Below are 12,054 nucleotides of genomic sequence, written 5' to 3'. Positions count from 1 at the left end.
GTCTCACTGGGTATGCTGCAGTAATTCTCCCCAGGTCGATGTCTGGCTTGCCAAAGAAAACATGCCTTCGTATATTCAACTCATGCTGCAGTATCTTAACTTTACAAGGCAGTAAACAAGTTATTTGAGTGGTGCACATACACTAAAGGGCAGTCTTAACTCAGTTCATCCAGGATAAACCAGCTGAGCAATTAATTTGATGCATTTAACACCCAATTAGGCTGGCTTCCCACAGCTTCCAATTTTAACTGGCACTTCTAAGCAGGTGTCAGTGACACCAACTAAGAGCAACTGAATTTCTTTGGATATGCAAATCAGGTGCCAATGAACTCGATGGGCACAGTGGAAAATTTAACTGGAGGTCTTTCAGTACAACTTTGTAGAAATAACAACTGAGGACAAGAACTTGTCTTGGATGCACAGTTTCGGCCTTTCCAGCCCTGAGTATCCTCTGGGGTTATGAAGAGGTCTGCCTCAGAGTCACTAAACTCAGGGCTTTTGTTTGCTGCCTCTGTGTTTAATGTGTATGTTCTATATTGATTTCCCACTGCACACCCCACCAAACCACCGCCATGACCCCACCAAAACAGGTGATTTATTTATAGTGCAGACTAGACTAGACATTGGATAGAGTTGAGATAAGTAATATGGAAATATTTGAAAAAGGAGATTAATTTTGAGAGAATAGATTGAGATGTATGAATGAAATAATTATACATGTTTTGAACCAGGTGAACATAAGATATATGAATTAGCACAATTAAATTGCATTTGGATTTTTTTTTTTAAATTATGCATTGAAAGTATTTTACATACATGTAAGAATGGTGCAATTCTGTTTGTCCAAATGAAAATGGCATTATCACAAAAAATAAGCCTTTTCAATCAATGTCAAGTCAACCATCTGTGAGCAACCTGATTTTAATTAGCTGAGAGCTAATTTAAAAAACTTTACTTAAGTAGTTACTAGTTACTTGGTGCCCACTAGTCAGTTTCTTCATAAATTAAATTTCACCAGAAACTTTTAAAACATATTTTAATGCCACCTTAGAAACCTGCAAATGAGCACAATTAGCAGACACACACCATGGTGAATCACCATGATCAGAGATAGACCGATTCTTTTTGGAGGAGAAAGTGAGGTCTGCAGATGCTGGAGATCAGAGCTGAAAATGTGTTGCTGGAACAGCGCAGCTGGTCAGGCAGCATCCAGGGAACAGGAGAATCGACGTTTCAGGCATAAGCCTGACCTGCTGCGCTGTTCCAGCAACACATTTTCAGCAGCGATTCTTTTTGGAATTGGACGTGTTCTAGCATGATATTGTTTGAAACTGATTTAAAAGGAAACTAGTGGAAACTCAATTTGCAATGGAAATTGAAATAACCCATACTTGAAATTCCTTGAACTACTCACTGTCACTAAATTGGCTGGTTTTGGGTGAATAAATGAATTAACTGACCAGAAAGCATGTCCCAGAACTCTCTTTGAAATGTTTCACGTGTTCACCTGTCACTTATTTCTGTGGAGAGCAACATTAATGTTGATTTCCCACAAACTGTAAAATTCCAAATTCTACATTTTATCTTAATAGATAGAAACCAGAGAATAATATACATCAACTATGATAATAAAAATTACTTTAATGCTCCATTCCATTTTTCCTGATTTATTCCCTTCATTTCCTGAGTATCCTTTGTCATTGTGAGGGTAGATGTTATCATCCTCAGTGCTGTTCTACTTGCCTTTCCATCAGGAAGCATCCTTGCATTGTGCAAATGTGGAGGGTTACTTATTTTTCTTCCATTTAATGATCTCTCTCTCCTCCATTCCATCACACATCAGATCCTCTAAATAAACATGCCAGCAAAGATCAGCAATCAAATTGTAAGTGTCTAGCCTTAAATCTAATATTGCTGTTACCAGACTGGTTCAACTAAGTATTTCTTTAGAATCTCTCTGTCAGCTCAAATTGAAGTAGTTTAGCTATAATTAAGCTCACAAATACTTACTGATCTGAGCACTGGTGTGATGAAATAAACTGAAGCACTGCATTAGCTGCCTTTGGCCGTATAAATCATCAGCTCTGAAATTAGTTAAATCTCGATCACAGTCATGGTTAATTTTAGCAGACTGCTTCAAAAGCCAATTCAATAAACTGTTTGCATCAGCCATGATGACTTTTGCAACAAACTACATTTTAATAGGCATATTTACCAGTAAGTTAGGTTTTAGTTCAACAGATGAGAATGTTTTGAGTTGCTTTCTGAATGATTTGCTGTTTACTTTGGGTTATATGCATAAAATACAAAGAGCTGAGTAATGCAGAGAGGACAGCTTCCGTCCTGTATGAATTGCTGTTGTGCAGACTGCATGTGCTGTATCAGCCTCTACCCTCTCATTATTAACTTTCCTTGTTTGTCATCAATCTTCATTTGGTTCAGGTTGCCTTTGCAGTAGCTGCAGCAGGATGGCGTAGGCTGTTCTAGTATCTCTGTGTCTTTTATAATCTATTCTTACGCTAGCATTTTTATTACAGACCAGAATTTCTCCATATCTTTGAAATATGTTGCATGATTTGTTACAAACCTCAAGTGCAAGATTAAAATGACAAAGCATTGTCTGCCAAATCGTAATAGACTTCAAAACTATAAATAATCTGCTGGGTAGTATTTACTTATACTTGTCAATATATTGATCTAATGCTAAAGAAATGTCAGTAACTTAAATTAATGATATAGCAGGACAAATGCTTATTTGTGTTTTAAGCAGACGTTTATTATTTTGTGCTAATTAGTCCAACTTTTTCTCTTAACAGAAACTCCTTGGAGATTTTCATAAGTGTACATAAAAGTATAATCACTAGATGTGATGTTTAACAGCTTACTTTTACTGCAGAGGAATGTCAAAGCTCCAATTATTTTCACTGGTTTGCTGCTAATAACACTGTTCAATGAGTACTTCTGATTAAATATCATTTGCAGACACTCATTTTCAGCAAACAATTTATTTTTCCTTTCTACTGCCCCCCCCCCCCCCCCCACCTTAATCCTGCATAGACCCTCCCCCACTCAATCCTGTATAGACAGTACCTGCAAGCCGCAGTTTGGATTATCAAATTTAATCTTGGCGTTACACAGCCGGCAGTCTTTGCACTCTGCAATCGGAATCGTTCATGGCGGTCTCTATGACTCTCATATATTTAAAAAAAAACAGATCTGGTGATATGCTTTCATAGTGACAGAAAAAAATGACAATGAAGAACCACTTTCCTTTTTCCTCAGCTTTCAAAGATTGAAATAGCAATCTGTAGATTACTACAAAAAATAATGAGAGCATTCAATAGATTTGTCTGAGGGGCGAGGGGAAGAAGTTAATTGCTATTTTGCCTTCTCGTCCCATCGCGTCACCAACTTGCACCAGAATAGAAAGCTGTCAGATGGTTTGGTGCACGTCTCACTAGTTGGTTCTTCGCGGTTTTCCCGTTATAATTGTTTTCGGGGGATGCAGTTGTTTCTCTAATAGAGACAACAGCAAATCCAGTTTCCAGCGGCGATACGCACTGGCGAGGAAGGGAGGTTTGGAGAGGGAGGGAGGGAGGGGGGCGGGGTGGAAGGTAGGAAGATACACTTCCACTGTGCCAGGCAAGAGCCAACAACAGCAGCACGCATATATTTATCTTTAAAAAAAAGCAATGGAACTGAACGCTCAGTGTCCCGCAGAACTGTGAGCGAGAGAGAGCCCTGCTTCCCGCTGTAGCCGCCAGTTTTATTTCTAAAATGAGATAAACAACTACCGCTTTTGTTAAGCAAAAGCTGGTGTTTGCCGGCTTATTTGATATCTCCAAGACCGGGGGATGGGGAGTTTGTAAATTTAATATTTTTGAGCCCCCCCTTTAAAGTGAAGTTGCTTGGAGTGCAACGCTGGCTCTGCCCACCTCCCACTGAACCGGGAAAAGTTGCTCCAACAGCGTAGTAACCACATCACCCCCCACCCCCAAGTTTCGTCTCTTATTCAACGTGAAGGCGTCTAGTTTCTGTAGGACTGACACGCATTGGATGTTATACGTAAGGAATATAAAACTGCGTGCATGCATTGAACCCAATGTACATACGCACATAACAGAAGCACACAAACAGAACGTGCTTTTTTTGAACACTCGCCCTGCCTGGCAGTTCTTGAGACAGTTTTCTCTGATCCTGAACATTGCTGAAAGTGCCCGGGGAGAGAGAGGAGAGAAAATCCACGGAGTTTTCTGCATTAAACAGAAACGACGAGAGATATAATTACCCCCCCCCCCCTTTTTTTTTTCCTGGCATTCAATTGATGTGCAGTCTGTGTAATTGTCTCCGGGATTTGAGTAATATACCTCGGCAAACGGCAGCGTGAGACCGCAGTGGAGCAAACGTAAAACTGGGGAGAAAAAAAAGATTTTTACTTCGAAGTGAAACCATTCAGGTTGGAAGCGCAACGGTATTCATGCCCGTTAACATCTGGTTGTGAATTGATTTTTTTCTCTCTCTCTCGCTCTGTCCCTCCTCCCACTTCACCGATCAGACGAGATTTTGTGTGTCTGTGTGTTTTAGTGTACGCGGTACTGGCTCTCGGCAGAGTGCATTAGTTCTTCCAAGTGAGGTGGCGAAGAGAGAGAGAGACCAAACTAGAATCATCAGAGAAGCTGATCACATCCTGGACAAAAAAAAGGAGAAAGAGTGAGTGAGTGAGAGAGAGAGAGAAAAACGAGACAAGAGGCTCGCTGGACGGAATATGCAGAGATTGCAGAATTTAGTCTTCCAGCACATTGTGCACACCGATCAGTGGGACAGCAGGGAGCTGACACCAGGCACCAAGTGCAACTGAACAGAGTCCGGATTTTTATGTTTATTTTTTGTGGGGGGGACGGAAGGAGGGGTGGGGGTAGAGAGGGTGAGGGGGGTCGCAACCTGACCACCATGGATTGCAATGCCTGATAGTGCTTTAGTATTTGTAGTATTTTTCTTGGTGTGGCGTGGTGGTTGGGGGAGGGGGGGGGGGGTGGGGGGGAGAGGGGGGAGGGGTGGGGGGGCGGTGGGTTTGCCGTTTTGCGATGCTCTTAGGAAACTAGCAGGGCTTCGAATGGTTCAGCCTTTCTGCTGGGGGTCCGTACCCGTGTACTTCTGCTTGCATTAACAGGCAAAACGGTCCAGGCCCTCGCACGCTGGACTCGGGCGGAGGGGGAGGGGGCTCTGTGATCTCGCCTCGTTGGTTTTTATTTCCGAATAAGGTAGCCCCCCCACTCTTCATCCTCCACCCCCCCCCCCCCCTCCCCCCAATCCGTTGAGACCATTCATGACATTGAGATATGGGAGACTGTTGTCTGAAGATGTGTCTTGCGCTGCTGCTGGGGCTGCAAATCTTGGTGGCTTTGGTTTGGGGCAACACGACCACGGACCTGTGCGAGAAGATGTGCTCCTGCACCGAGGTGGAAGGCGTGCTGCACATCAACTGCGAGGAGAAAGGCATCTCCGACCTGCAGCACTACAGCGCGCCCACCTCCCGCTTCTACCAGCTCTTCTTGCACCACAACTCGCTGTCCAAACTCTTCCCCAACGAGTTCGCCAACTTCTACAACGCGGTCACCCTGCACCTGGAGAACAACGGCTTGCACGACATCATCCCGGGGGCTTTCCTGGGGCTGCAGCTGCTCAAGCGGCTGCACATCAACAACAACAAGATCAAGGGCTTCCGCAGGCACACCTTCCTGGGGCTGGACGACATGGAGTACCTGCAGGCGGACTTCAACTTGCTGCGGGACATCGACCCCGGCGCCTTTCGCGACCTCAACGAGCTGGAGGTGCTGATCCTCAACGACAACCTGCTGAGCTCCCTGCCGCCGGACCTCTTCCAGAACGTGCCCATCACCCACCTGGATCTGCGGGGCAACCGGCTCAAGACGCTGCCTTACGACGGCATCCTGGAGTTGATCCCCGGGGTGGCGGAAATTCTCCTGGATGACAACCCCTGGGACTGCACTTGTGATCTGCTGCCCCTGAAAGGTGAGCTGCAAGGGCCGGCATTGACACTCATGGGGGGGGTGGGGGGCGGGTGTGAGTAGAAGGGCAGATTATCATCATTGGTTAATATTAACACTAGATGGCAGAGTTGGGTAAAACGGCGCAAAGAGCAGCGGTCCGTCCGACTGCTTGAAAAAGGCAACTGGAGCACCGGGTGCATTAAGTTCTGACAGTCTGTGCCAAGTCGAAGTGAACATGAGTTCACAGCGCAGAACAATACAGCCTTAACTGACCCACACAGTTTTCATTCAGAGTGGCTTTGAGAAGCAGAAAGGCGGCTCAGTCAATTGATAAGATTGTTGGGCTCCAGCGCATACTGCTAGAGTTCCAGTTGTGTTACTCCTTTGAGGATGTCCCTAATAGCCATAACACTTGGCAAACACTGCAGCTTACAGAGCCTAGTGCTTTCTGTGCCATTTTCTTTCCCCGCTGTGATATTCTCCTTCACAATTGTTTTACTTTCATGGTTTGCTTCCTTAGCTGCTTGCCATTCAAAGAACTGGTAGAGATTTAAAGTTGGGGTGAAGAGATACTGCAATTTCAGAATGCCGTCAATTCACTCGGTTAGCAATTTTTCACAGGATAAAGTTGTGCTAATTACAGCTGGAAGTGGGTTTGGATTTGAATATGAACTGTTTATGTTCATACTTTGCTGAATTATTTTGCTAAGGTACTTTTGTGACACATTTTAACATTTGGCAGCAGCTAATAATGATTGTTATAACAAAATATGAGGATTATCTCCAATCTATATTATTTTTCCCTTCAAGAATGGCTAGAACACATCTCTTATTCAGCCCTGATCGGAAAAGTAGTTTGTGAGGCACCTTTGCGATTACAAGGAAATTACTTGAATGAAACATCCGAATATGATTTATGTCCTTGGAAGGTTGATAACGATTTAAGTCTCGTTGCTCCACCTGCTCAAGGGGCTACAGGACTGCCTGCAACCCCGGTATTTCAGCATCCGAGGTCACCAACATCAGCATCCAGGCACAAAGGACAGTTGAAGCCAAGTGGAAATTGGCAGCAAAAGACAAGATCTTCAGCTAACGTTGTACCGAATGGCAGCAATAGCCCTCCTTTGTTAGCTGGATGCCCCACAGCCTGTAGCTGTTCTTTCAATAATCCTGAATCAGGTCTTGAGGTTAACTGCAGGGGCAGCAAGCTTGAAAGTATGGCTGACCTCCAGCCCAAACCAATAAAAGCACAGGAACTGTTCCTAAGACAGAATAACATAGAAATCATTAGGAGAAGTCATTTCGTGGATTACAGCAGTTTGACTTTGTTGGATTTGGGAAATAATGCCATAAAGTTAATAGAAAACAACACTTTACTTAATCTCACTGATTTGCGATGGCTGTATCTGGATAACAACAACTTGGAAACTCTCAACCCTGATATGTTTGCTGGTCTGCAAAATACAGAGTACCTGAATTTGGAGTTCAATTTAATTCAGTTAATCCTACCAGGCACATTTAATTCAATGCCAAATCTGAGAGAATTGTTTTTACATAACAATCTGTTGAAATCTTTGCCTGTCGATGTGTTTTCTTCTGTCTCCCTCTCCAAGCTAAGTTTGCACACTAATTATTTTATGTATCTCCCAGTTACCGGTGTTTTGGATCAGCTAACTTCAGTTGTGCAAATCGACCTTCATGGAAATCCTTGGGATTGTTCATGTAACATCATAGCATTCAAGCAGTGGGTCGAGAGAATGGGCACTGATGTTGTTGTGAGTGAATTAAAATGTGCATCTCCTGACCAATTTTGGGACAGAGATATAAAGTCGATAAGCAATGAGCTGATGTGTCCAGAGTTGTACGCAAAAATCCATCTGACATTTTCCTCGTCAAGTAACATTACCATATCGACAGAGACAGGGACTCACGTGAATCCTTATTTGGAGACTAGCAGAGTTTCAATTTCAGTGCTGGTACCTGGCCTTTTACTTGTCTTTGTCACGTCTGCCTTTACAGTTGTTGGCATGCTGGTGTTTATCTTGAGAAATCGTAAGAGATCGAGAAAACGGGAAAACAACTCTTCTGCTTCAGAAATTAACTCCTTGCAAACAGTGTGTGATTCTTACTGGCACAATGGGCCTTACCACGCAGAGGGACCTCACAGAGTATATGATTGTGTTACACACTCCCTTTCAGACTAGGCTTCACAAAATCAAATGCTGAAAAATATAGTGTGTGATTTTAAACAGCAAATTGTGTGGAGATGAGGTCATTACATTGACAGTTAAGCTCCTGATGTAAATAATAATGCTGTAGGCTTCTGCTAAAATTCTGCAACAGAATGTTGAACTCAGCTTTCTAATGAAAATAGAAAGTACACATGCTAAGAAAGTACATATAACTCTTAGAACTAACAATTTTTCTCCTGCTGTGAAACATACATTTATTTCAGAAGAAAGCACAGACACTACTGTGCTTTTCAATGGTCTTTTCATGTTGATATTCCGAATGTAAATGACAATTAATCAGTTGTATAAAAAAAATATAAAGATGATTTGTTGTTGTTTGGAGATATGGAAGAATTGTAAAAAAGAATACACAAATGGGGAAATAGATTTCAGCATTTAGGTTTTATGGTTGTAAAGTTGCACGAACGCATGAATGTATTGTACAGAACTGTCTAATTAGAATCAAGTGATGCATGTCATGCATGAACTCAACGCCACAGGGATACACCACATAGCTGGAAGAAATAGCTATTACTATGCTCCATTCACGAGTACTAATTGTATTCTATGAAGTCATGGATCCAGTATTGAACCCTGTTTATTTTTCTGTGATTATAAATTGTGCAGTTTGTGCTATTATTGCTTAGATAAGGTGTAAGCTGCAAATTCATCTTGTTTTAGACCATATTTGTTTGTGCATGGTTAGTAATTATTTATTTTATATTATGAATTTTTCCATGTTTTTTGGTGTTATTTTGTATTTGCAAATGCCTATTTCCATCTAAATTTCAGAGCAGTTACTATGTTTTGTACCGTGCTATAGGAATTAAAATGGCCAATGGAATATTCTTTTTTTTAAATTTTGGGAATAAATGTATAAAGTACACATAAGCATGCCCAATTTATGTCACTCAGTTGCTCAAGTTGCATCAGTGATATGATGTAACCTGTTCAAGTCATCATTATGTAACATAATAAAACAGAACAAACTATGGAGGTGCACTTAGAGGACATTTAATAGGATTATTTTAGAGTTTTATAACGGCAAATTTTTCAACATTAAAATGGCTGGTTTAGTCTGAAGACTGATTAAGTTATTTAGTCCTCATGATGGCAAAATTCCCATTCATTCAAAGAGTATGCTCATATTTATGGGTAATTTAAATGTTGATCAATCTCCATTTTGTTTGAATGTTTTGCAGCTGTTTAGACTTTAGGAGACCCTGAAAGTTTATTCATAAGCATCATGGTATTTTTCCTCGACTGCAGAAACTGGTAGCACAATGGTGCAGAAAAATGATTGTAAATATCCAAGGCTGTATATGGGATGATCCTCTATTTTCGCATTGATCTGTGAACTGCTATGTCAACACATTAGATTGACAGTGCAAAGTATTGGAAGTCTTGGCAACAGATACCATGTTAATAGAATATATTGGAAGTAAATAGTGTCTCAGCTCATAAAATCCCTCCTTTGTTTAAAAACAACCCATGTTGTTGCAATGTTCAGATTTTTTTTTTAAAATAGCAGCCCTCAACCACATCCTGTGACTTTTTTGAAAGATCAATCAAGCATCAATCTGACAACTTACAATATTCCATTCATGTAAAACAGCTAAATGCTAATGTCAAATAAATGGTCGCTGATGTAGTGGTGTGGTTTTACAGGCACTGGTTACCCTACGTTAATTTGTGAAAATCGCCTTGATTCTTATGTGGGTTTAAATGCTGCTTGTAAACTGTCTGACCACAGGGAGCTTCACAAATCTCTGGAATCCTTTCATCATCTGACATCCATGCACTCATTGTCCAGTAATTGGCCTTGAAGCAAGAATCCTGGATGACCCTACATTTTTGCAAACTAGGGTGCTTGGGCAAATTTATTACAGCTGCAGCAATCCTGGTGGAATTACCAAACAAGGATAGATTAGAGATTAAATTCTAAAATACCCCTGTTCAGCATGGTTCTGTACTGCACCTGACAGAATGTAACCTCAGAGAACATCAGTAGTACAAGGCATAATTCTTCTCTAATTTGATGCTTTCATGATTTTTTTTTTGTACAAATCAGGAATATATCTTGGATTGTCTATATATTTTAAGAATCATCACTATTAAATTATGCAGTGTGAAAATTAGTGTATGAGTAACACATTTGTATGAAATTCCCTTGTCTGTTCATTTAATAGCCATTCTAATGTTTTAATGATTCCGTTAACATATCAAAGAAGTTTTATTCAACCCTGCTAAGTAATTATAGGATACTATAAACACAGCATAATTCTAAAGCCCATCATATAATACTGTTCTTTTTAAATTATTTTAAGAGAGTTAAGGAATTTATCCCAGTGGATGTGGAGGAATCTTAAAGACATTTTGTAAAATGAGAACATTTGAGCTGTGTAGAAAGTGAAATTAATGCCCAAAATAGATTCCTTTCCAAAGTAGGAATTTGTACTGAGACATTGTATTTAAGAAAGATAATCAGGAATTGTTGACTAATTATGGGAAAAAAGGATTTAGTGGTGAGCCCAACATAGGAGAGAAACTATTGCAGATGAACCTGAGAGAAATGGTGAGCTAAATGGGCCTATCTTTTCAAATCTACCTGTCTGAGTTTTGGTTCAAATGCTGTTAAGCTGCATCTCAATCATTCCTGTGGCTGCATTTGGAGGGAATGCTGTATGTGGAGCAGCAAAGAAGGAGGTGGTATATGTCTAACAGGACTATAGGTGGTGGGGTGGGTTTATGGAGAAGGGTGAATATGTGTGTGGGGTGCAGGGATATTTGAGGGAAGGACAGATAATGTGTGTGATTGGGATGTGTAAAGAATGGTGGTTTACAGGTGGTGGAGTCTATGGATGAGTGGGGGTAAGTTTAAAAGCAGATTGTTGGGAAGGTTTGTACATGAGGGGCAAAGATATGGAGGGAAGGGTGGTGTGTTGTGTAGAAGAGGGGATTGTGAGGAGGTGAGAGGGTGTGTGGGAGAAGCAAGTGGAATGTTGGAATTTCCCAGAAGGAGAAAACAGTCAAATTGGCAAGTGACACACAATGACAAACTCATTTTGTTTATTTCAATGTGGAGGTCCAGTATACTCAGCAATTGCATTTCAAGTATTACTGTTTCTTTTTTCAATGCTCTTTCTCTTTAGGGTTGAGGAGGCTGGTGTAGGGAAGAGCTATGTATATGTAGAGATGCAAGCAAGATTTTCTTTGCAGTATTCTTCTGAAACAAGCATTACAGTTATTTGTAACACTTCAAACTCGCAATTTTGTTTTCTAATCAACCCACAGAACTAAATGAAAAAATTGTAAAAGTGAGAAATTTTGAATGAACAGCTGACTTTTTTTAAAAATAACCTTCTTCTGTGAATTCAAGGTTTCCTCAAGAGTCATAGAAGGTTGGCTGATTGTCAAAGCTTGTGATGAAGGTCTGTCCTCTTTAACACTAGAATAGAGCTTTTCGAGGGAAATAGAATTTCTTCAGATAATTGGATGCCTTTGTTAATTAGACATTTCATTACCAATTAGGAAATTAGTGATGTTCTGATTTTTGTAATGAAGTGGGGATAGATTTGACTTTTTTTGTCTGTTCACAGTATCATCATTCTCAGAACACATTGATAGCAAAAGTCCATTAATTAGGACACTGTGGTTGAAATTAAATTGCCCTATTTATCAAATTGCTTGCATTGAGTAAAAATCAATCAGTCTTGGTTTAATGCACTGGGAGCCCATTGGTTCTTGAGAAACATCCCTATTTAGCACAACTAGCAGATAGACCAGGCATTTTAACATATCAACTGAATCCT

The 12,054-nt window shown here is 40.8% G+C and overlaps 1 protein-coding gene and 1 long non-coding RNA gene across 2 annotated transcripts in view; both read left to right on the top strand.

The window, feature by feature from the left end:
• The window catches only part of LOC122551124 (uncharacterized), a 143,849-nt gene that overhangs the window by 49,695 nt on the left and 82,100 nt on the right, over nt 1-12,054 (top strand). The gene's annotated exons all lie outside the window — the stretch shown is intronic.
• On the top strand, nt 5,065-9,236 carry slitrk1 (SLIT and NTRK like family member 1). The gene is made up of 2 exons (XM_043691440.2): nt 5,065-6,033; nt 6,822-9,236. The coding sequence occupies exons 1-2, from the start codon at nt 5,340-5,342 to the stop codon at nt 8,213-8,215; spliced, it is 2,088 nt and encodes a 695-aa protein (XP_043547375.1). The 5' UTR covers nt 5,065-5,339; the 3' UTR covers nt 8,216-9,236.

Source organism: Chiloscyllium plagiosum, unplaced genomic scaffold, assembly GCF_037043375.1.
Source record: "Chiloscyllium plagiosum isolate Xiang-an unplaced genomic scaffold, Cpla_swu_hap1 HiC_scaffold_6, whole genome shotgun sequence".
Taxonomy (NCBI): Eukaryota; Metazoa; Chordata; class Chondrichthyes; order Orectolobiformes; family Hemiscylliidae; genus Chiloscyllium; species Chiloscyllium plagiosum.
This window is presented reverse-complemented; position numbering and strand designations above follow the sequence as displayed.